This window comes from Galeopterus variegatus, unplaced genomic scaffold (assembly GCF_000696425.1).
Source record: "Galeopterus variegatus unplaced genomic scaffold, G_variegatus-3.0.2 Scaffold1916, whole genome shotgun sequence".
In the NCBI taxonomy this organism is placed as follows: Eukaryota; Metazoa; Chordata; class Mammalia; order Dermoptera; family Cynocephalidae; genus Galeopterus; species Galeopterus variegatus.
The window spans coordinates 104,486-131,303 of record NW_007728027.1 but is presented as its reverse complement, the minus strand read 5'-3'; the positions used below and the strand labels follow the sequence as shown (position 1 = coordinate 131,303).

The window sequence follows — 26,818 nt, the reverse complement described above, 5'->3', positions numbered from 1 at the left end:
CTGGTGTGGTAGGCGGGAGCCGGGCAGTCGTTTGCCCCACAAGTGGGGCTGGGCTGGGGGTGAGTCACAGAGCTCCCAGAGCTGGGCCGGTCCAGCGCCTTCCTCTCCTTCTCTGCGTCGCCGCTGCCGTCTTTCCTGGCCTTTGTTGCCTCGGGCTGCTCGCTCAGTCTCCCGGTGGTCTCCTGGCACGGTTGGGGCGCTCTCAGGAATCTCCTTTTGTATCGGCCCTAAAACCTCGAGACTGTAGTTGCTTTTGTTTGTTGTAGATTAGTTGATCAGTGATTTATTCGTTTTTTGTTGCTCTTAAGAAGCTTAGGCAGGCTCCTCCTCCTGATTTTAGACTGGCCTAATATTTTGATGTCTCAAACACAGATTATTTTATATTTCCTTTGCAAATTGAATTCAGAATTCCTTCTGGCATCTTTCAAAACACAGACTAGCCCAGAGTTTAAAACTCTAGCAGTGTTTTTGAGATGGGCAAACAGAAAAAAATCAAAAATGTTAGACAGAAAAATTGACAAAACCGAGAGACCCATAAAAAACACAACAGTAGAAAGACAAGAGAATTTCAAAGCACCTTTACTCAGGTTCCAGCTGTACCTGCTACAGTCTTGTCTGTGCCACTGTAAGTCCCTTCTTAAACTCTAGTAAGTAACTCCCTGTTTTCGAAAATTCACTATTTCTGTGCTGGTAGTCAACGTGCCCATTAACATGGCCATTTCTCTGCTTTGCAGACAACCACACTGCACCTCCATACTACGGATCTTCTGGTTATACCACAGTTTTACATCTTATATAGCCTCTCACAAGACTTAAAGATTTCACTGATGCTTTTTAGTAGCTTACTTCTTGCTTTACTAACAGTTGCATAGATAACCTAAGCAAAACTTTTTAAAAATTTATTTCGTATTTCTGAAATTTGAAAATATAACTGGCTCAGAATCATTAAAACCTAAAGAAAGCCACTAAGTATATAAACCAAGTATTCTGGTTAAGGAATCATCTGTAGTCCTCAGGAAAAAAGGCTCCTCTCACCTAAAATTTAGTAATTCCAGCTTTACACTGTGGAAATAAGTGTTCTCAAACCTGAAATTTACCCTAAGCACTGCATCTGCTAAGTAGTATGTTCTAAGGGGGATTGTTAGGGAGTATATTGAAAATATTTTTTAAAGTATGGATTCTGGCTTGTTACTGTATAGAATCTAGATCAGTAGTTCTCAAATTATGATATTAGGAACTATTAATATGTTCTAAAAGAGGTAGTCAATTAATGATAAGTGTAAAGAGGTGGTCAATTAACAGTAAATGTACATATACACAGTTAATGATAAATAGTACTTGACCTTTTTTAAACCATGAAAAACTTGTAGGTATTCAAACCTACAAAAATGCATTCCCTATAGTTGTGAAGACTTACTATAAAGTTGTTGTAATTAAAACAATATTCATATAGGGATAGACAAACAGACCAATGGAACAGAACAAATCCAGAAACACATATATGAAAACTTGGTATATGACAAAGATGGCCTTATGGATCACTAAGAAAATTATGGATTATTCAATAAATCATTGTAGCATTGTAATCCTCACTTAAAAAAAAACAGTAAAAATGGAACCTTACTTCACATCATGTTCAAAAATAAATTCCAGATAGAATAAAAAAACAAGGGTAAAAAAAGGATTTCTTAAACAAAAATCAAAATCAATAAATCTGTATTAAAATTAAAACTTCTGCTCAATAAAAAGATAACAGAATGAGACTAGAAAGATATAAAGGCTTCTCTGCAATTGTAATATTTTATTTCTAGAACAAAATATTTGACATATACATATGGAAAATATTACAATGAAAACAGAGTACTGGGTGATGAGCACATAAGTACTTGTTATGTTAATATCTGGGTCTTTCTTTCTTGACAAAATTTTTAATCTTAAAAAGTTAAAAAGTTAAAAGCCTCTCCCTTTTAAAGTTGAATCAGAAGTAAGCTTAGAAGAAAAATTTTTCAAAGCAGCAATTATCTAAACCTAAGCAAATTCTTCCAATATTTATTACAATAAAAGTTTCCAAATACTACAACACAAATTCTAGCTCATTATGCCTAGATCATGTTTTAGTTGCCTATATATCATACTACTAAGTCAAATTACTAAACACTGAGGAGAAGTTATATTTCAAATAAAACAAAAAAGGTCATTCAGTCTGCATTATATTTCCTCCAATCAAACAATAATGTTAAATTGTCATACAGTTATCAGAGGTAGAAATGTACTCTACCGAGTGGTCTCCAATATTATAAAATTTGTGGGGTCCTATTCTAACTGGAGAAGTTGCTTCCTCCAGCTGCTGCACTATATCCACTCTGTCATAGCCAGTCTGCTTCTAACAACATGAACACAAGACTAGAAAACTATACGGACAAATGCAGTTGCTCAGTATTGAATCCATCCAAACTCCCTAACAGTAGTACTCAAGCAAGAGAATGCAGATTCTGAAAGCCAAAAGGGATTTAGATTCATCAGGATCTATATACTTTGTGTATAGGTATATACACACTCTATGTGTGTATATTTAAAAATACAAATGCAAATGTTTGCATGTTTGTACATACAGACATACATATATTTCTATACATGTTTGTACACTATTGTGTACTCATATGTATGTTTGTATAAGGTATCTTTCCACATTTCATTAGCCAGCATTTCTCACAGGTTGAAATTAAAGCAGTATAACTTATATAACTTATATATTCTTAATCTCTAAATGTACCTTTTTAGAAAAAGGCCAAAGTATGCAACATCAACTTGGTGCCTTACTAAACTCTGTCTTCTTAAAAACTTATTACAAAATAATGGTGACAGGACAAAGCAAATGTAAAAGATGTAAAACTGAGATGTAGCCGCCAGAAGATGTAAAGGAAAAGGGCAAAGGCTGAACCTAAAGCAGCCTTTCCTCAGAGTACATTCCATGAATATTAAGGTATTAGTTATCTTAGATAGTAAAAATGCAGGGCCAGCCCGGTGGTGCACTGGAGAGTGCGCCGCTTGGGAGCGCGGTGGCGCTCCCTCCGAGGGTTTGGATCCCATGTGGAGACCAGTTCCCGCTCACTGGCTGAGCGCGGTGCGGGCGCAACACCGAGGATTGCGATCCCATTGCCAGTCCCCGGTACGGGCGCGACACCGAGGGTTGTGTTCCCGTTACCGGTCAGTAAAAAAGACAAAAAGGAAAAAAAAATGCAAATGTAAATTTTTTAAAGTTCTGACCAGTCCTATAGAGGCCTATTTGCACATTTAGTCCAGAGTTTTCCAAACTTATCTGGCCATGAAACCCTTTCTATTCACTAACACTTTTTGATATCTGGTAGAATTAACGTTCTGCTTTTAAAGTGCTGACCAAAATAAGTGATTATTCTTTTTTTTTTTTAATAGACTCATCATAAAAAGAATGTGACTGAAATTTAATTCTTTTGTAACACTTCCATAAATCATTTAATATCTTCTGATACCTCTGACAGAAGAACAAATAATATTTCCAACTAAGAAAATAAAAATTTAAATCTTATGTTTTATTTTAATGCTATTACAAAAGTAAATTAATCTCACAAATAGTAATCTTAGAAACAGCTCGGTTATATTATTAAATTTCTAAGAACGTAAACATAGTCAACTAAAACTGGGTTCCCTTGTACCTTCCCATGCTTATACTTAATTATCACAGAACAATATTTAGAATTAATCCTCAATTATTTACAATAAGTAGGTAATACTTAGTGGAAAATCCAAGGATCACTTCTATTTGCCTTTGGAATATACTGTGTTTCTGCAAGTTAACCTTTCTAATTATGTTTTCTTTCAGTGAACACTACAAGTATTTTATTTATCATGGCATGTGTAAAAGAGAGGAAAGTGTGGTATAAGCCTTTGGTGAAAAGAAGGGAAATCAGGCGGGTTCAAACTAAAATAAGAAGGGCACTGAGAAATGATTAGACAAGGGCCGGCCTGTGGCTCACTCGGGAGAGTGTGGTACTGATAACACCAAGGCCGCAGGTTCAGATCCCATATAGGGATGGCCAGTGGGCTCACTGAGTGAGCGTGGTGCTGACACCACCAAGCCAAGGATTAAGATCCCTTTACCAGTCATCTTTTGAAGAAAAAAAAAAAAAAGAAATGATTAGACCAGATCTTAGCAGGATTCAGGGGGGAAAAAATCACTTAATCTTACCTAAAAACAATCTGAAAATCAGGGGAAAAAACTGGATTTACTTTTTTAAAGACTAAGCTGGAGTCAAATATGAAGTCACTAACATATTCACTCAGGCACCAGGAAGGGAAGAAAAAAAGAAAACTATTCTAAACAATTTTAAACTTCTTAAAATCATGGGCTTGTTTAAGTAATTGACCTACGTAACAGAGCAGCACACCTACTGTTTTGAAGGGGGGAAAAGCAACAAAGAAGCCATTATCAAGTTTTCAGTAACGCAATATCAAGATTATGTGAACATCATAAATAAAGTAAAATTCTATTTTTAAAAAAAACTCCAAAGGCTAAATTAAAATCCTCAAAAATGAGAGACAAAGAATCAACAGTAAGTGTGAAATAGATTATGAGACTATCTCAATGACAAAGTCTATTCTGAAAAAGAACAGACTTTTAAAAACTGCCTTTTTTTTACTAAAAAATTATAAATGATTTTAGAAAAGTGGAGTTCAATTAATTTTTTTCAATGACTAGTAATGAAAAGGGCAAACAATAATCAAAAGACTTTCATCCCTCATATCAAACTACTCATCGAAAAATAACTACTGCAGCAAAGGGGCATTAATATTCTGAAGAAAGATATAAACCATTTCTGAATTTGAAGGTTACCACAGCTTAAACTTGGAAAAAACCCGAAAAACCTCCTTTAATACATGTAAGCAACATACCACTAAATCTTGATCTTGAAGCAAGTTACAGATTGCCTCATATAGCATGGGTCTTAAGTCAGACTTGAATTTCACAGAAATCCACTGACCAATGAGCCAAATCACCCTGCGTCGCAATGGCTTATACCTAGACAGGAAAAAAATCATAATATTAAAATGTTAAATATTTAAAAAGTCTATTTCACTTAATATATTTCATCATTTAAATCTAAAATGTAGTAAAAAATGCAATCTGCATTTTTTTATAGAAAAACTTAAAAACTACTTCTAAGTGTACCACAGTCCAAAATATTAACAATAAAGTCCAGATCTAAACAAATGAAAATTGTTAGGCAGATATATTGTAAACCTGATTATTTTGCATTAAAGAACTATAACATAGATATGTATATAAACATCAAGCACATTTCTATTCCTCAAAATAATTAAAAACAGTGTTAATGCTCCAAACCCTAAAGCTGGAAATGTCCCAAAAAGTAATAAAGGAGCTCCCATATTCAACTTTCCTATTCCAATTCTGTTAATCCCATAAAGATTATTTTCAGAACACTGTGAGAGATCTCTAAGTTTATATAAAATATTTATATAAACATTGATTTCATCTTAATTCTGACTTTGTAAGAGGTGCCCAATTACAGAATGTGACTCAGATTACAAAAATAAAGATTTATATTTAAAAATAAGTTGCAATACATTTGCTGTAAATACATTGCTATATGTAAAACATACATATATTTCTTTCTCTGTGATCATATTTGCTAAAGGAAATGAAGTTTCTTTAAGCGAGGAGAAAAACCACAAAGCTCAAAACATTTGTGTCCAAAATTCCTCTCACGAAGTATCTTCTTGATTTTATATAAATTTTAGTGGCAAGGTGATAAATATTTATTTCTGGGTGTAAATGGAACAAGATAATGAATACATTATGTTGGGGCTTTTTTTAGAAAACTACAATCTAAAAGATGATCAAACACATAGAAAAATTTGCTCATTAAAATTTCAAAAACCGTATTTAAGTATTTCCCACCCTCAAAAAGTTTAAAACACACCTAAAGGAATTAAAGAATGCTAAGTAGTATACTAGTATTTCAGAAAAGGAAGAGAAAAGTGGGCAGAGGGAGATGTAATTTGAACAGGACTTTAAGATAAACAGTGTTTGGGCAGAAAAGTAAAAAAATGCCATTTCAAGAGACAGGAACTGTTTGGACAAAGTCACAGAGCCAGAGTAATAAGACCTGTATAGAGTGAAGTGAAGGAAACACAGAACCATCAATTTTTGATTGAGACCTTGGGGATTACCACATTCAATACCCTGTTACAGATAAAGAAAATGAAGCTCAGAAAGGTCAGATTAAAGGTCATGGTCATTTTCAGGCAGAGTTTTCCTCAGATCTACTAAATCAGAATCTGCATATTAACAAGATTAGCAGGTGATTCATAAGCACATTGAAGTTTGAGAAACACTGGTCTAGATCAGCACTGTTCTTTAGAAATATAGGTTAAATATCCCTTATCCAAAATGCTTGGGACCAGATATGTTTTAGGTTTTGGATTTTTTCAGACTTTAGAATATTTTTGCATTATACCTACCAGTTGAGTATACCAAATCCAAAAATCCGAAATGCTCCAAAATCCAAAACTTTCTGAGTGCCAGTGCTCATTGGAGCATTTCAGATTTTGGATATTTGGATTACGGCTACTTAGCCTGTACAACACAGGCCAAATACATAATTAAAAAAATTTTAGTACCCATGAAAAGAAGTAAAAAGAAATAGGTAAAATCTTAATAATATTTTTATTTCTCCCAATATATCCAAAATATTATCATTTTAACATGTAATCAATACATATTTTACATGGCTTCAGGGTTTAAATTTAAATTAATTAGGATTGAAAAGTCATTTCCTTAGTTGCACAACACATATTTCAAGTACTCAAGTCATTTTCTCAGTTGCACTATGCACATTTCAATGCATATTTCAAGTGCTACATGGGGAAAATGCATATCTCAAATGCTACGTGGGGATCTACTGCACTGGCCAGTGAAAGTGTTAGTAAACTAAATAGCCTCTAGGGTTTACGGACAATTAAATAGCACATCTGTCTCCCCCAGTGAAGGCTTTCCTTCCATCAAAGGCTTACTAGCTCCTTAAGGGTACAGTCAGAGTCTGCTTTATTCACCAGTGGATCTATAGGACATGGCAAATTAAAGGTGTTGAAAATATTTGCTAATTGAATAAATAACTGAAGAGATAAATAGCTATTTACTAGTTGGCTCTAAATGTTTGTAAAATGATCTACATATGGATGGTCAACAAATATTAACTAATAGTCAACAAATATTAACTAATCTATTACTATACACTATGTATTCTGATAGGCATCAGGTATACAGAAGTAACAGAACTGTTCCCTTCAAACCAAGAAAAAAGCCTCTCGGAATATTTTTTTAGTCTTTAATTTTAAACTAAGAAATAATTCATAAAAACTATAAAAGACCTTTTCCTTTCTACTTTCCTCATTCAATATCTAAATGTATATAAAACATAAAAACTGGGCAAAAGTGCTACTTAATGTCATATGAATCTATACTATTGAATTAGGCACTTCAATAAGAATCTAAAGTGTATTCAACTGCTTTTTGCCCCAGTGTCTCTAGATCCTACTCTACTCTCTCTCCAAAGATTTGCAGAATGCCTTTTGTGATCCCAAGACAGTCACCTTTCATGGATGTTACTTTGGTTAGGATACTTCTGACACTAGGCCTAGCTCCTATGAAGTTTCCAATTGTCTTTCTTTGGTGCACAGTTTCTTTCTAGAACTCAAAGATCTCCATCTCCTTCCCTTAGCATAAAGTACTACTTCTTTTCTCCTGCTATCTTATATAATGTCAAATACTTCCTAGATATCACAATTCACATTTGAAGTAACTGTTGCCAACTGTTTTGTCTATATTTCAGTTATAAAATTCACAAGTCTTATTGTTCATACACGAGACATCATGTAAGTCATATTATGACTTTTTAAAAATCACAAGCAATTTTAATGCCTTCCTGCCTTCATTAGAAAATCACTAACATAAAGTAAGTGTATAATAAACACAAAATTGTATACTTGCCTATTGTGAATGACTTGTAATTCTGGAAGAAGTTGGTTTTTAAACCACTGATCAAAATCAACACTGTCAAACAGCTCATAAGCAGCTAATCCAACAGCATTATACACTGAAAAGAAAATTTAAGGAAAAAAAGTTAAGATTTCAGATACTGGGCCATAATGTATGTAAGAAACTAAACCTTAGGGACTATTTTGAAACATGATATGTTAATTAAGGGAAATACACAATATGTTAATCAGGAAAATTATTTAAATAGTCATTTTAGAAACATTATTTATTTTACTCTATGTTTTTCCTAAATACTCCTTAGTACTTTCCAACAAAAAAATTGTATACATTCTGACATAGTTGGAAAACATTATAAAATAATATATGCTTCTATATGGATGTAATATTTTATGACCTGTACCCTTCTCACCTCTCTTTAGCCTCATCTTTCACCATAACTCTTTAGTCTTTATGTTTCAGTTAAACCAAAATAGTCACAGTCCAAACTCTAACTGTGCTTGCTCCTCTAATTTCCCAGTCTTCATACCTACTGCTCGTCTTCCTGGAACCTTCTTCCCATAACACCCCCTTGCACAGCTAAATCGTACTTATCCTTATGTCTTCATGTTGCACTTCTTTGGAATCTTTGCCTAGGCACAGCAAACTACCTTGTGATTACCACCTACTTCAGCATTAACCATCCCATACAGTATTATAATTAATTCTCTGCTTACTTGGTTATCTCCCCCCAACAGATAGTTCTTGTATCTTAGCTACTCTTATATCCCAACTCTCCCAAAAGAAAACCTACCACAGAACAGATCCACCACCTACTGAATAAATAAAAGTTTCTAAATCACTTAAGTTTAACATACCAGCATCTTTGATTAACACTGCATTCATATCTTCCACATTTGTGGGTCCTAAAAAATAAGTAACAGTAAAGGTAAATAAAACTAGTTTTTTGTTTTTTTTTTTTCCTTTTTGTCTTTTTTCGTGACCGGCAACGGATCGCAACCCTCAGTGTCGCGCACGTACCTGACCGGGACCGGCAACGGGATCGCAACCCTCGGTGTTGCACCCGCACCTCGCTCAGCCAGTGAGCGGCCGGTCTGTATGTGGGATCCGAACCCTCGGCGGGAGCGCCACTGTGCTCCCAAGCGGTACACTGTAGCAGTGCGCCACCAGGCCGGCCCAAAACTAGTTTTTTAAAAAATATTTTTTATTTAAACACAATTTGTTAGTTTCCCAGTTCACTGACGTGAATATTAAACTTGCATACTGGTATAAAAGGAAAATCTTAGTTTTATTATCATCACTATTAGAAAACATAGGTACAACATGTAAAGCCATTAACAATATTAAAAATCATTATAACGTATTTGAACAAGCTATGACAAGCAATATTCTGGAAAAACATATACCACAAATTGTTAACTACTGTATTATACAATTATTATAAAAGAAAATTCTTAAAAGAAAGAATAAGATGAATCACACAACAGGAAAAAAGCAAAGAACAAGAATAGGCAATTTACAAAAGAAGTTATAAGCATAAAAAAAAAAAAAAACCCAGGTTACGACAGTACATTAGGTAAGGAGTTAAAATAAATTGAAAGGTGCAAACAAAAAAGTGAGTAATAGCTACTATGAAATGTGGAAACTTTAGAAAGTTGGCAATCTCTGCCCTACTATTCAGGAAGGATACCATGGTTAACATGAAAAACACAATTTACTTAATAATTATCTTTCTTTAGGACAGAAAAATTTCTAGCAAATTTATCAGAGCACTTTTCTGCTACTAAATACAAATTCTTAAGCTAGCTGTTCCAATAAACCAGAATAAATACAACCCTAAATAAACAAATTGTTCCAGAGCTAGAAAGAAAACTAAAGTCAGAAATCACTGACCACCTTGCCAACAACCTATCAGAGTGGAGCCTAAATAGCCTATCCTTTCCTACAGTGGTTTTAAAAGGTAAATGGACAGTAGACTGTGCAGGAGGAAAAAAAATAATGTCAAAACCCAACAAAACAAAGTAACTTAAACAGTATAAATATTATCAAATTAACAAATCTGTAATCCTGCATAAAGAAATTAGTAACTGGTGAGTGACATCATCAAGATGGCAGAATAGACGATCCTAGATGTCGCTCCTCCCCCCACCCCCCAAAACCAATCAACTTACAGTTATTAAATGCAAAAATTGCCATCCTAAGATTGCTGGAACTCAGGAAAAGAGGCGAAGAGACAAGTGGAGTTCATGAAGGCGGAAAAGGCGGTGAGAGGTAAGAGGGACCACTCTGACCATTCCAAGCCCTGGCTGTTTCCGGGGCTGACATGGTACAAGGCAAGGAGCAGCTACCAGCATATGGAGCAGATATCAGGAGACAGCAAAGCCGCAGTAGCACCCTCTGTGTGAAACTACCTGGAGTCTGCAGGGGAAAAGGGTGCTTCAGAGTTCACCTTTCCATCTCCCAGGCTAGCAAAGCCACGCACAAGCTTCCTTTTGGACCTGCATAGGAGCAAGTAGCCATAGCTGATGGAAGGAAGGAGCCACCTAGAGGTCAGCAAGTCTTTGCTGGAAACTTGTACATGGCGTATCCTACAGGAATCACAGGGGGAGGTGAGGGAGGGGTCTGACCCACCAATGGAGCCCAGGGACACAGTGTAGGCAGCTGATCTACCTTCCAATTGCACAGGCCATACATAGTGAGGTCCATTCAGGGAGGTAGAACTGCAGGGGCCACGGTTTGTGGGAAAGTCTCAAGCCTTTCCTGGGCTGAAATTTCCACACAGTCCAGTTGTGCCTGGGGTGACCTCACAAGATCCCACAAAAGGCTGACAATTAAAATCTGATCCACACAAAACGGTTTCCCCAGTCTGACAAACATCAGCAAAGCAGCAATCTAGCTCAGGCACAGAGCTCAAATTCCAGATTCCATGGGAAGCTTCCCCTAATTTGGTAATTAACAACAGAACAAGCAGATGAGTTCCAGCCCACAGGTTAGGTAGTGGTGGTAGCTATCAATCCACCACTAAACGGAAAGAAAAAACAAAACAAACAAGAAAAGCCACACACCAGAGACAAAGCTCTGACACTAATCAGTAAGGTCAAAAACCACAAAAGAATACCTATAAAACTTAGAAGAGGCAGCTGACTCCTCAAATACCCAGGCATCAATGTAAAAACAAAGATTAGGAAAGAACGCAGAAATGTGACACCACCAAAGGAAACAAAGTATCAGCAATAAACAACAGACTTAGAAGAACAGCAGATTTATGCAATGTCTGACAGAGAATTCAGAATAACTCTCTTAAGAATGTTCAGGGAGTCAGAAGAACATACAGATAGGAAAATAAGTGATATCTGAAAAACAATTCAGGAAAATGAGAAACTTGACAAGGGAATAGACTCAATTTTTAAAAACCAAAATAGGAATTCTAGAAATAAAGAATACATTATCTAAACTGAAAAACTCAATTGAAAGCACCAACAGCAAACTTGATCAAACAGAGGTAAGAATCAGTGAGCTCAAAGACAGAACATATAAAATTATCCAATCAGCGGAGCAAAAAGGAAAAAGAAGAAAAAGTGACACAGAAATGTAGCAGTTAAACGGAACTCCCTCAAGTGAAATAACCTCCGCATAATTGAGGTACCCAAAGGAAATGAATATGCTTTCTAGGTTTCTTTTTCAAGAAAATAATGACTGAAAATTCCCCAAGCATGGAGAAAGCTGACAACATCCAGGTACAGGAGGCTCAGAGGTCAACAATCAAATTCAATCTGAAGAGAAATACTCCTAGGCACATCATAATCAAATTACTAAAAGACAAAGAAAGAATACTGGAAGCAGGAAGAGAAAAGAAACATAACATTCAATGGAGCCCCAGTATGTCTCTCAGCAGATTTCCCAGTAGAAACCCTCCAGGCCAGAAGAGATGATATACTCAGAGTGCTGAAGGAAAAAAAAACTGTCAACCCAAAATTCTCTATCCAGCAAAACTAACCTTCACATATAAAGGAGAAATAAAGTCTTTCTCAGACAAACTAAAGCTAAGGGAATTCATTAAAACTAGACCTATCATACAAGAAATGCTAAAGGGAGCCCTTCAATACAAAAGAAGACGATGCTAAGGAGCAGCAAGTAAACATTTGAAGGTGAGTAACTCACTAGTAAAGTAAGCACACAGACAACCTCAGAATACTCCAATGTTATAAAGGTGGTGAATAAACCACGTGTATCCTTAGTATGAAGGCTAAAGGACAAACCTAACAAGACAATAACAAATACAACTGTACAAAAGATAAGCAATATTAAAGAATGTAACTTGAAACAACAAAGGGGGGAAGGAGATGATCTCAAAGTATAGAGTTGGCTTAGATTTTTCTTTTTTCTTAAGATATTAAAGTAAAGTTGTTATTAGTTCAAAATAATCTGCTATGACTATACCATGTTTTTTGTAAGCCTCATGGTAACCATAACACAAAAACTTATATGAAACAAACTAAAAATAAATAGCAAGAAATCAAATACACTGCAAGAGAAAACCAGTAAAACACAAAAGAAGACAGTAAGACCAGAAAAAAGGATCTACGAACAACCAGAAAAAAAAGTAACAAAATTGCATTAACAAGTCCCTATATATCAATAATAACTCTAAATGTAAATAGACTACATGCCCCAATTAAAAGACACAGAGTGGCTCTATTGATTATAAAACAAGAACCAACAACATGCTGCCTACAAGAAATTCAATTTATCTATAAAGACACACACCGACTAAAAGTGAAGGAACAGAAAGAGATATTTCATGCAAATAGAAACCAAAAGAGAGAAGGAGTAGTTATACAAGATAAAATAGACTTCAAGCAAAAGAAAGTAAAAAAAAAAAGATAAGGAAGTTCATATATAATGATAAAGGGATCAATTCAACAAGAAGATATAACCATTTTAAATATATACACATCCAACACCAGAGCACCCTAATGGGAGAGACAGATTCTAACTCAATAATAGTTGGGGACATTAAACCCCACTTTCAACAAAGAACAGGTCATCCAGACAGAAAATTAACCAAGAAACATCAGAATTAATCAGTATTCTAGACCGAATGGGTCTAATGGACATATCTCATCCAACAACTGTAGAATACACATTCTTCTCAGCAGCACGTGGAACAGTATCTAAAATAAACTATATGTTAGATCATAAAACAAGTCACAACAAATTTTAAAAAACTGAAATTAACTATTTTGTCCAAACACAATGGAATAAAATTAGAACTCAGCAACAAAAAGGACACTGGAAAATGTACAAATACATGGAAATTAAACATGCTCCTAAAGGAAAAATTTAAATTCCTGGATTCAAACAAAAATGAAAACACAACACACCAAAACCTATGTGATACAGCAAAAGCAGTTCAAAGAGGGAAGTTTACAGCAATAAATGCCTATATCATAAAAAAGATTAAAAACTTCAAATAAACAACATAACACTACACCTCAAGAAACTACAAAAACAAGAACAAACCAAACCCAAAATCAGTAAAAGCAGAGAAATAATAAAGGTCAGAGGAGAAATCAATGAAATAGAGATTAAAAAAAAAAAATACAAAAGATCAATGAAACAAAGAATTGGTTTTTCAAAAACAAATAAACCCAACAAACCTTTACATAGACTAATGAAGAAAGAGAGATGATGCAAACAATTAAAATCAGAAATGAAAAAGGAGACATCACAACTGATACCACAGAAATATAAAGGATCATAAGAGACTACTATGAACAACTAAATGCTAACAAACTGGAAAACCTAAAAGAAATGGATAAATTATTGGACACATACAACTTACCAAGTTTGAATCATGAAGAACTAGAAAGCCTAAATAGACAAATAACAAGGAATGGGATTGAAGCAGTAATAAAGTCTCCCAACAGAGAAAACCCCAGGACCAGACAGTTTCACTGCTGAATTCTACAAAACATTTAAAGAACTAATACCAGCTCTTCTCAAACTTTTCCAAAAAACTAAAGAGAAGGGAATACTCCCAAACTCATTCTATGAGGCCAGCATTACTCTTATAGCAAAACACTAAAAAGACACAACAAAAAAGAAAACTACAGACCAATACCCCTAATGAACACAGATGTGTATATCCTCAATAAAATACTAGCAAACTGAATCCAAAACACATTAAAAAGATCATTCACCACGGTCAAGTGGGATTCATCCCAGGGATACAAGGAAGTTCAACATATGCAAAACAACAAATGTGATATATCATAACAATAGAATGAAGGAAAACATCGTATTATGATCATCTTAACAGATGCAGAAAAAGCATCTGATAAAATCCAACATCCATTCATGATAAAAACATTCAGCAAATTAGGTATAGAATGTACGTACCTCAACACAACAAAGGCCATATACATCAAACTCACAGCTAGTTTCATACTGAATGAACAAAAATTGGAAGTGTTTCATCCTAGATCTGGAACAATACAAGAATACCTACTTTTCCCACTCTTATTCAACATAGTACTGAAAGTTCTAGCCAGCGCAATAAGGCAAGAGAAAACAATAAATGGCATCCAAATTATAAAGGAGGAAGTCAAACTATCCCTATTTGCAGATGACATGATACTATACATAGAAAACCCTAAAGACTCCACCTTAAAATTACTAGAACTAATAACTGAATTCAGTATAGTAGCAGGATACAAAATCAACACACGAAAATCAATCATGTTCTTCTACACCAATAACAAACAGCTGAAGAAGAAATCAAGAAAGTAGTTTCATTCACTATAACTACCCCAAAAGTGAAATACTTAGGAGTAAATTTAATGAAGGAAATGAAAGAACTCCACAACAAAAACTATAAAACACTGGTGAAAGAAACTGAAGACACGAATAAATGGAAAAATACATGAGTCAGAAGAATTAATATCATCAAAATGTCCATATTACCCAAAGCAATCTACACGTATTCAATGCAATCCCTATCAAAATACCAATGACATTCTTCACAGAAATAGAAAAAACAATCTTAAAACTTCTATGGAACTACAAGAGATCCTGTATAGCTAAAGCAAACATGAACAAAAAGAACAAAGTTGTTGCAGGCATCACACTACCTGAATTCAAAATATACTATAAAACTGTAGTAACCAAAACAGCATGGTACTGGCATAAAAATAAACAGACCAATGGAACAAAACAGAGAGCTCAGAAATAAATCCATGCACTTACAGCCAAGTGATTTTCAACAAAGGTGCCAAGAATATACACTGGGGAAAGAACAGCCTCTTCAATAAAGAGTGATGGGAAAACTGGATATTCAAATGCAGAAGATTGAAACTAGACCACTATCTCTCACCATACATAAAAATCAACTCAAAATGAATTAAAGACCTAAATTTAAGACCAGAAACTATTAAACTACCAGAAGAAAACACAGGGGAAATGTTATATAAAATGGGAGTGGGCAATGCTTTTTTGAACAAGATTGCAAAGGCTCAGATAACTAAAGCAAAAACAGACTAATGGGACTACATCAAACTAAAAAGCTTCTGTATAGCATGGGACACAATCAACAGAGAGAAGAGACAACCTACATAATGGGAGGAAGTGTTTGTAAACTACACATCAGACAAGGGGCTAATATCCCAGATATGTAAAGAACTCAATTCAACAGAAAAAAACAAATAACAATTTAAAAATGGGCAAAGGAACTGAACAGATATTTCTCAAAAGAAGACATACAAATGGCCAACAGGTACATGAAAAACTACCCAACTTCACTAATATTCAAGAAAATGGAAATTAAAACCATAATGAAATATCAACTGACTCCAATTAGAAGGGCTATTATCAAAAAGATAGAAAATAACAAATGATGGCACAGAAAGACAAATACCACATGATCTCACTCATGTGTGGAACTTAGAAAGAAAAAAAAAAAAGTGGCTTTCATAGAAGTAGAGAGTAGAATAATGGTTACCAGAGGCTGAGAGGCAAGAGGGAGGAGGGAGAAGTAGTGAACTAATAGGTACAAAACTATGATATCTACCCTAAGTGAGTCATTGTGCAGTATATGCATGTATTGAAACAACACACTGTACCCCACAAATATGTAAAAGTAAACGTTAAAATTAAAAAAAAAATTAGTAACCCACTATACAATGCAAATCCACCCACGTGAAAATACAATAAAGCTCGAACTACCTTTAAAAATTAACATAATTTGACTGATAGCTCATTTGAAGCCGAAACACTCTATTATGTTTTTGAGAAAACAAAAGCCTAAAAGGTGAGCTCCTCTCTTACTACAAACAAGATCAGGAATCTCCTTCCCTACAGGAAATTCTCTTGCTGTATGACATCACCACCTGCTCAACAGCTGATCCTTATATTATGACTCTTGCCCCAACCAATCAAATAATCTGCTCTCTCAGAACATTCCACTGCCTTCTGCCTCTTATAAGCACTTGACACTTACATGCTCTTCTCTAGGACACACCTCCTTACTTCTCTTCATACTTCTGGGACTGTTTCTCACTTTTTTTCTGACTTTTTTGCAGGGCGTTTCACCTCCTCATATCCCTATAGGTAAAATCTGAGGTTCTGTCTTTGAACCTCTACTTTTCTCCCAAGGCTCCTTATGAGCATGGACTCCAAAAGTATATCTCTATTTCCAACCCCTACTAATGAGATAACTTTTCCCTGTCATTACGACTCAAGAGTTTAGGATCATCTTTGATCACTTCCTCTTTCTCAGCACATTCAATCAGTTGCCAAAAAGCAATCAATCAACAAATAGTTACTGAGTATGCCAGACAGTGAATAAAGTATGAAGAAAACAGACATGATGAATGGCCCCTGGAATTTACAGTCAAGCAGAAAAGTCAGAAGTCATAAATCGCTGAAACATGGTGCTATAACACCAAGTTCAAGGGTTCAATTCTCTGCACTAGCCAGACACACACAAAAACATAAAATGAAATAAATAATAAAATAAAATAAAAAATCAATGATAGTAAATACATAACTAATTACTTGTGTATAAAGTGCAATAATCAAGTGCCAAAATTTTATTTCATTATTCTCTCTTAAATCCATCACCTTCTTTCCATTCCCACTGCCACCTCATTCTAACTGAGGCTAATACTTATTATTTTAACCTTCTCTCACCACTTCCAACAACTACTGCAGACAGTTTCCCCAAACAGTATGACTGCTATTTTGCTTATGCTGCTATTATGTTTACAACAGCAAAATCTAACTATCATATTCCAAGCTATAACTAAAGGACTATCTCAAAAATGTCACACCTTCAGGAAAGAAACATTCTGTCTTTCTCAAACTGATATCCATGATATGACCTAGGAAACAGCACATTATACATAGTAGGCACTTAAACTATTTTAACTGAACATTAATTAAATCGATAAATTAAACCATCACAAAATATACCTTACCTTGAAGTGTTTGCATCATTTCTAGAAGTACAGGAGTAAGAGTCTGATTATATTCATGGAATATATCTATAAATAGTACTTCAGTGCAAGGCTACAATAAAGCAAAGAATACGCATTCTTAAAATCCTAAAACTGTGAAAATGTTTCCAATTCTTGATTTTTTTTAAGATTGCTATTTTTGTAATAAGCACAACAGAAAATAAAATCAAATTATAATTTAATTCATAAAATAAAAAGTTTCATTATTTTAATCATTTGGCATTATGCATTCAGAGAACAGTTTACATATTTAATTAGCCATACACTAAATTAAAAAACCATTCTGTAGCCACATTCATGTATACTCCAGTACCATAAATGACTGGCTGTGCAAAATTTAATCTGTGAAAAATTCTATATTTTCTTAGCAATGATATAATAAGCAACAACAACAACTCATGAATTTGATTCACCATATAAAGTAGTATTTCTTCAGCCAGCCACCCCCCCCCCAAAAAAGTAGTATTCCTTTTAACAAACAGTTACATAAAAAGAATGATTCATTTTGGTTCTTAAAAGTACTGAATCACTAGATGGTTCATAATATTAAAAAATTATAATTAAATTTTTAAGGTACTGTGCTTTTTCTTTAAGAAAAATTCTATAGATACACATACTGAAATATGTAGAAATGAAATAATATTATCATCTCGGATATGTGCTTCAAAGTAATCCAAGTTCGGGAAGGGGAAGTGCTTACATGAAAACTGGACTAGCCATGAGTTGATAACTGATAAAAAGTTATCATGAAGGGCTTATAATGTTATTCTGTTTTTCAATATGTTTGAACTTCTCCTTAAAAGGAAGTTTATTACAAAATCAAAGCAATTAATTTTTAAAATTTTTTTTTAAGCTCAAAGACCATATTTGATAAATTTGTCTTAAAGGCAAAATGTTTGCCATATTAATAAATGTGTTTTAAAAGCATCCTATAACTGAAAGCAATGGGCTAGTCTCTAAGAATCATATGAAGGGTCTTCAAAAAGTTCATGGAAAGACTAGTATTAGGGGGTTTGGGGAGTCATAGTTTGGGTAAAGGGCATAAAGAAAAATTACAACTTGTAATAATGAATATGCTAATAATAAAAAATAAAAATTCAAAAAAAAGAAAGATTAGTACTATCTTTTCATTCCATTTTTCCCCAAATTTTGTGAAGTACCTTCATACAAGGTGGTTAAAAGAAATAACATTATTAAAAGAAGCTTTATTAATAAAGTACTTAACAAGGAAAAAAATCATTCTGGCTAAAAATGTGGGAGCTTTCACTTTCAAAAACGTTTTCCATTTATGCAATGACAATTATTCCCTAAGCAATTTGGCTGAAAAGTGAAGAAAAATTTAGTTTGCAAGTTAACAAAAAGAGAAAAAATTCAGATTAAAATTCTTAAGTACACTCATCTCAAATATAGTTTCCTACAGTTATAAATAGCTTCCTATCTGTTGGACTTAATTAATATTTGGAATCTCCAATAGAATGTCATTCTCTAAGAGCTTTAGAAAGGTTAAGCTTTCCCCTGCCAATTTTTCTATTAATACTTACTCTCAAACTGTATTTCCAAGAATCTCCTCCTGTTTCTTCCACTGCTGCAATTAAAAATATGACAAATGATACTCTCCAGAAATGTAATAATGATATTTCCAAAACTTTTTGGAAATGTCATTTTTGGGCTGGCCAGTTAGCTCACTTGGTTAGAGTGTGGTGCTGGTAACCCCAAGGTCAAAGGTTCAGATCCCCATACCAGCCGGTCACCAAAAAAAAAAAAAAAAATCTCAATTTGGAAAACAAAGATTGTAATAACATCAATATAATATTTCTGTGAATTGTTTTGGGTTTTTTTTGTATGTTTGTTTGTTGTTTTTTTGTCTTTTTCATGACCAGCAAGGGGATCGCAACCCTTGGTGTGCTGTCCTCCGCACAGCGCTCAGCCAGTGAGCACACCGGCCATTCCTATACAGGATCCAAACCTGCAGTGGGAGCATCACTGCGCTCCCAGCGCCGCATTCTCCCGAGTGCGCCATGGGGCTGGGCCTCTGTGAATTGTTTTAAACATGACAATAAAAGCAAATCCTTGGAAACACAGACCTTACACAGATTTCTTTAATATAAGCTACAGATCACATGTGTGTATCTCACAGTCACCTATCAAGTGTTTATTACATCCATAAGCATTCTTGCTTTCATTAAAAATTCTTTATGGAGGAAAGCTCAAAGTACTTGTCATTTCCCGAGTATGTGATATCACCTGATACAATATCACTACAGTCCTGAGAATCATTTCATTTTAATACAGTAATCATGTTTCACAAGTTAAAGTGATTAGTCACACTTTCCATAAATTACCTATAAAGTAAAATACTTCAAAACTTTAAAAAATCTGGAGACTCAATGCTTCTTACTACATTGTATACACTGCATAAAGAAAGCAAACTGAAACATAAGATTATAGCTAGGAAAAAGCCAAAACAAAAAAGAATGGATTGTACAGTACAATGCTGTAATTTCTAAATGAACTAAAATTATTTCTAAATAACAAAAAGAGGAGGAAAATAAATCTCCCAAAAAGTAAAAGCCATTCTTAAAATATTAGGAAACAAATGAGGGGTCTTCAAAAATTCATGGAAAGAGTCTTACTATCTTTTAATTCTACATTTTTCACAAACTTTTTAAAGTACCCTTGTCTTTCTGTAACTATACAGGGGCATCCAGCCAAACAGGTAAGCCTGTGTCCCACCATGGCCAAAGTAATTCATACCAGGCACCTTATTAGACACATGACTCCCTGACTTTCTATAGCAAGGGCCCTGATAGATTTATGCTACTCATTTGTCTACTACCAAAATTCAAACAGGTAAAAGGATCTCCTGTAAAAATAAACAAAAATTAACCATCAAAAAATCTCCAAATTTCTTTTGAAGCAATGATTTCTTCAAATAAAAAATAATATAGGATGAATCACAAGTAGCAACTGACCTGATAATACAGTCAATTAATTTTATATTTTTGTTTTAAACCACAAGTTATACTTGTAAGGGCATCTAAAAATTAAAAGATCTCTTTCTGGACAAAATCCTACATCATATTTGAGTAAGTCCTTTATTTCCTGCTTCTAAATTTGATCTACTGGGTAACAAAAAGGATGATAAGCTAATTTTAAAAACCATGATTCTCAGATCAAAAGTGCTATATTAAAATACAATGCTATTATAGCTATCACTCAAATAGATAACTATTCAAGGAAGGGAGAGAAAAACCCCAATAAAAATGAAAAATTAAGTCTTACTAAAGCCTTCTGGGTCTTCTTCCCACATTGTCAGTTCTTCTTCAGTTAATAGAAAATAATGAGAAACTAATCTTCTACATATCTCTGTCAAAGTGGGATATGTGAAGAATGCCATCTTAATCTTATGGGCTTCAAGAGTTTCAGGGCTGCTATCTACAAAAATAAAATTTCCAAGTTAATTGTACAGCCAAACATTCTACATAAGTTGAATTATGTAACTTAAATAACACTCTCAGGAAAAAAGATGCACTTGCATATAAATTTTCATTTTTATTATGAATATCTCAAAGACTCTCTCCTTTATTTGCAACACACCCACGTCAGTCCTGCTTCTGTCTTACCACCACAGCTTGTACCTCACCAAGATGTATTACCACAGCACATTGAAGTGAGTTAGTCATACGTCTCTCTCTTCCCCCTAGAAGACTTCCTTATTCATCTTGGTACATATTCATATGAATGAATTCTGAATAATATAACAAACACTTTAACCTGTCTAGAAGCAACCACACTTTATATTAAGTCAGAGAAAGCTTTTAACTGTTCAAATGAATACAACCCACAATGTAAGCTTCAATAGGTACTATAGGATAAAATTCTTTAAGTCACTAAGCTTCAACAGATCTATTGTGCTACAAAAGACAGTGTACTAAATGCACACTTTATTGTTTTAAGGCTGGTATTCACATATTAAAGACTATAATCCTTATCTCTATTTCATGTCCCAGTAAGTGCATTCTTCAGACCAAGATAAATGAATTTCAAAAAAAAGTACATAAAAGTAGCAATTACTTCATGCTTAGATTAAAATAAATAATTTTTTTTTTAAAAAAACCTACCAGTAAAGCATTACCTTCAAAATTTTTGGATGGCTTATAAGCATAATTTTTGACAATCATCTTAATGAGATTCATGCACTGGACAATGAATCTTTCAAATGTAATGCCTTCGCCAACTTCTGTAAAAACAAAGCTTACAGAAAATTCCAGTGATCTCTGAATTAGAGGAGTAAATGAAAAGGGATGCTGATCCAAGAAGTCCAAAAGCTATAAAGAAAAAAATTAAGATGTATTTTCCCCAAATTCATATTGGAATATAGTCACTCCAATTATAACTTTACTAATAAACATTTAGCAAGGTTTATATCTTGTTGGGGAGTCTGTGTATACGCAATTTTACATGTACTATAATCTTTCTTGGGGTACATAATGTAATGTGGATGATATCATTTGATATCTCATAACAAGAACTCTGTTATTTCTAGTACAGGGACCAAAACAGACCCATTTTATACTTAATTTGATAACAACGGGTAAATATGGTACTAAAGCATAAGTGTATAAAAGACATGCCTTTAAAAAGTAATAGATAAATGGAAAGAATTTAAAAATTATCCTCTTTCCTGCATGAACTGTATTTTGATGTTACCAAATGGTTAATGGAGATTTCTTCTTTATAGAAGAATTTCAGCTAATAAATGCAAAAGGAATAATAGAATGTCATCATTTTGTAAGTCCTAATCAAATAATGGATCTAGGCAATGATCATCAATGCCTGCTAAAATCGATAGGAAAAAGGCTGTTGAAAAACTCTAATAGCTCACTTATCAATCTTAGATCAGACACTGTGTGCCTCCTGATGAGATGCAACATGAAATACACAGCACTACCTGTATTCTTGCCATCCTACCCCATTCCACACTCTCCCCCTCACGCCCAAGAAAAACCTGAATGTGATCAAGCCTCTAGAGCTAACTACGAATTTATAAGAAATATGAAAGGAGGAGGAGGAGCATGGAGACAAAGGCACATGTTAAATAACACAAGGGGATACAAGCAGTCAAATCCAAAACACAGAAAACAGAAAATGACCTGTTACCTCAGCAAATAAATAGATAAAAAATTCATGAAACAATCAGAGAAATCTGAAACCTGACTAGATATTTAAATGATATTAAGAAGCTATTACTATTTTTTAAATGTGTTGTGTTAAGATCATGTTTGAAAACAAAAAAACTCTATCGCTTAAAGACACATACTCAAAATTTACAGGTATTTTTATATACTATCAGGGATTTGCTTTAAAATAACCAGCAAGGGTACAGATGAGAAGAAAGCATACAGACAAAACAGGATTGACGTGACCACATGCTGATAACTGCTGAAGCTGAGTGATAACCTCATGGGGCCTAAGTTATACAATTTTATTGGGAGGCATGTTTGAAATGTTCCAATTTTAAAAACTTTAACAAAGTCTTAAAATCATAAATATGAATTTCATAAGTGAAATTATTGCTTCCAACTTGTCCTGAAAAAATAGTAAATTATAGAAACCATCTATCCATGTCATTATTTTAAGTAAGAATTAAAAGAAAGAACTGAAAAATCCAGTAGCTCAATAATCAATGTGTTTTCTAAAACAGACCATCTAAATAATGGTTTTTAAATTTTCACTCATGTGACTGACCTGAGCAGGGACTGTTGGTGGCAGAGATGCAGGCAAATGTCAGTGATATATACTGCAGAGCCCCAATGACTAACTACGTCATCCTGTTTTCCTTTGCTTTGTGTTTTCAACTTAAAAGATCTGAGTCAATTTTATAGTGGGTCTTGAAAAATTAAGTGGGCTTTTGCTGTTGAGACTATTTGGCACATGAGAAATGAAGACAACTGAAACTAAAGGTAAATGCTACCCCTCAAAAAATAGCTCATTTCTATTCCTTTCCTCCCCTCCCAGGGAACAGACAACCACAGACCTATTGTTGACCCTTCAATGAAAAGGGGAAAATAGGTTAGATTTGGATATTCCCACCTATCTTCTAGTACCTATTTTAGTGCAAGCAGTCCTCAAACCAGGTCTTCCTAACTGCTAAACCCAATTCTTTGCACTTCTCCAAATTCTCCAAACCCCAAATTTCATTAAAAATTAACAAGTTTTATAAAACTTAGTTTTAGCAAAAAAGTATACACATTGCCTAGCACAGTGCACCCATATGATTCCACTCAAAAGATGTTTTATATTGGTAATAATCTGACAGTCACTCTCAATATGCTGACTTCTGATATTATACTGGCTCCTATATGTGATCTATATCCAGCTGTATTGCACTGCCATCCCTCTTTATCTCTGCTTTCTCCAGCGGTTCTAAGAATAATAAGCTTTAGAGGAATCAATTTCTCTAATACATATTAGGATTCATTTTTTTCCTATCAAGGTGGCTTGCACAGTATAATGTATAGTATATAAACTGAATTATAATATGCATTCTACAAGTTTAAATATATAAAGGTAATTTTTTAGCTTTCCTGTAAGGAGTCATAAGTTTCCTTAAACTAAAGTGAAAATGTATGGCTACAAAAATATCATTTTCCTTTCTAAATTTGAGTGTATGTATTACATTTGAGAAAACATACTTAAGATAAATAGAAAACTTACCACTTTAGTAAAAAGAATAATGGTCTTTTCCAGTCTATCTCTACAAACATTATCTGTACCTATACTTCTACCTGTTAAAATATATTTCAAATATTAGTGTTAGTTTATAATATTCTATAACTTCACAACCACAACAACACTATAACTTCTATAAAAATATTGCCAGTTATATTTTCATATTTTGCATCATGAATTCATTATTAAAAAGCAATACCAAGATTTGCACTTAATAATGAACACAGTAATACTCAGTGCCACACTAAACAAAATTAATCCTGAAATATGAACTAAACTCATTTTAAAGGAAAAGGGTCACAATTTTAGTGACAATCATGAATCACATTTCAAAAACTAGTCATACCTGAAATAATTTTTAGGCAACATAAATGTGTAAAAATAAACAACTCAAAGAGTAATGTACTCATTATTTTTCCTATATCTTCTGACAAATTTCTTATGGTAACTTCTCTGGCGTAATTCTTTTATACATTCAAAATAATGTCCACCAGCCCATAAACCCCTTTGCTCTCTAATCATACTCTTCATATTCTGTTTCATCATTTTTCTCATTCTCTTTTCCTGGAAGAACTTCTGTTCTTCCTTCTGCTATCCCCACAGGGATGACCAAAGAAAAATAACCATTTTTAGAAAAATTAACTACGTGATATAAGCTGTCTTATTCATCTTTGCATGCACAGTACGCAGGATAGTTCCTGGCAATAGGCACATTAATGTTTTTACTAAATTGAAAATGACTGACAGAAAACAATCAGAAACTTCCTAAAATAGAATACACTAAGACACTTTCTCAGGGAAGAAAGTCCCCAAATACATGCACATAATCACACATAAAACATACTGAAGAGTCTAAGAGAAGAAACCGCATCTGGCATATAGGCTACACTCAGTATTTATTAAACATATGACTGCCATGGATGTCTGCCTGGAAAAGGGTAGTAGCAGTAAAAATACAGAGGAAGAAAAGAACACAACAGATTTTTTTTTTTTTTAAAAAGGCTCCCTCTATACTCAGGACAAGACAAGTTTATGAAGACAAAGCTAAGCTTCCAATTTAACTTCAGAAATTTAATTACCAAGATACAAGATACTAACATTAGCCACATACTGGCTATCAAGAGCTCACTCAGGTCATCCAACTAATGGGGCACTTAGACAAAACACTTTCTCCAGATTTGCATGTACAGAGCAGAAGCTATTAATGAATGAAAATTCATTAATCTTCATTAATACTAGCTATTAATAAATAATGAATAAGCTATTAATGAATAAGGATTCTACAGTAAAAATTACTGTAATGGAAGTACTTACTGCATTCCAGAAACTGTTTTAGACGTTCGAATATTCCATGTAAAAAACCCTACAAAAGAATATATTTGAAAGTATCTCAATGTATTCTATAATAAACACTTACCTTGTCCTTTTTTCATGGATACTAAAACATATCTATCACATCCTTTTTTAAAAATCAGCTGAAGAAAATAAGCTAAAATTAGATAAAGTAAAAAGGAATTCACTACTATAAGCAAGTCTTCCACAGGAAAATAACTACAGCATTATATATCTTCAGTATCTCATTTCAGTTATGTAAATCACTTTGCAATAAATAAAGAAAAATTATTAAGCATTCTTTCTCCTTAAACACCCTCTATTTCTTTACTCTGTTTAATTTTTCTTCACAGGCCTTATAATCCCTTGACATATTATTTGTCTATTTATTATCTGGCCCCTCCCACTTGAATGTAAGGTCCTTAAGAGCCAGAACTTTGCTTTATTTACTGCTGTATACCAGAATCCAGGAACAGTGTTTGGTAATATACGTACTCAGTAAATGAATAAATGGCACAAATTATTTAAACCACACGTTCTTAAGCCTCAAGTATTAGACACATTAGTCTTCAGATACCAGAAAAGACAAGCATCACATGTATCAGCAACATCGAACAGACCCTTATTTCTTAATATATATTTTAAGGCATGTTATGATTAATTTACAGAAGTGAATATATATGGATAGTAAAAAGCAACTATTACAATTTTTAATAGGAATTTAAACATAAGCATATTTCTTTGAATCAAAAAATTCTGTTTGTATAAACATCATAAAATATGTCACATGCCCTTTCAGTAAATGGAATGGTCTAGATTTGTCACAAAATATTGGATGATAAGGGCCGGCCCGGTGGCGCACTGCTACAGTGCGCCGCTTGGGAGCGAGGCGGCGCTCCCGCCGAGGGTTCGGATCCCACATACAGACCGGTTCCCGCTCACTGGCTGAGCGAGGTGCGGGCGCAACGCCGAGGGTTGCGATCCCGTTGCCGGTCCCGAAAAAAGACAAAAAAAAAAAAAAATATTGGATGATAAAAACCTTCCTGAGAAATAATTAACTAAACAATGACATGTTTCTTCTTTGTCCTTGGAAGTACATTGTTTATTCATCAATTCTTGAATTTGAGAAAATTCAACTAGGATATCATTATCTGCAGATTTAAGAGTCCTGGATTTCAGACAATCA

General features: G+C 34.0%; 1 protein-coding gene across 2 annotated transcripts in view; it reads right to left on the bottom strand.

Annotated features, from left to right (window-relative positions):
* IPO11 (importin 11) overlaps window positions 1-26,818 on the bottom strand; it is a 251,868-nt gene that overhangs the window by 170,430 nt on the left and 54,620 nt on the right. For both annotated transcript variants that reach the window (XM_008579583.1, XM_008579584.1), the window contains exons 8-16: window positions 25,615-25,663; window positions 24,286-24,356; window positions 21,704-21,896; window positions 20,851-21,003; window positions 19,110-19,153; window positions 17,530-17,620; window positions 8,911-8,958; window positions 8,048-8,153; window positions 4,930-5,056 (exon numbers count right to left, since the gene is read on the bottom strand). In XM_008579583.1, coding sequence (XP_008577805.1) covers window positions 4,930-5,056; window positions 8,048-8,153; window positions 8,911-8,958; window positions 17,530-17,620; window positions 19,110-19,153; window positions 20,851-21,003; window positions 21,704-21,896; window positions 24,286-24,356; window positions 25,615-25,663 — 882 coding nt within the window. The remainder of the gene's footprint in view (window positions 1-4,929; window positions 5,057-8,047; window positions 8,154-8,910; window positions 8,959-17,529; window positions 17,621-19,109; window positions 19,154-20,850; window positions 21,004-21,703; window positions 21,897-24,285; window positions 24,357-25,614; window positions 25,664-26,818) is intronic.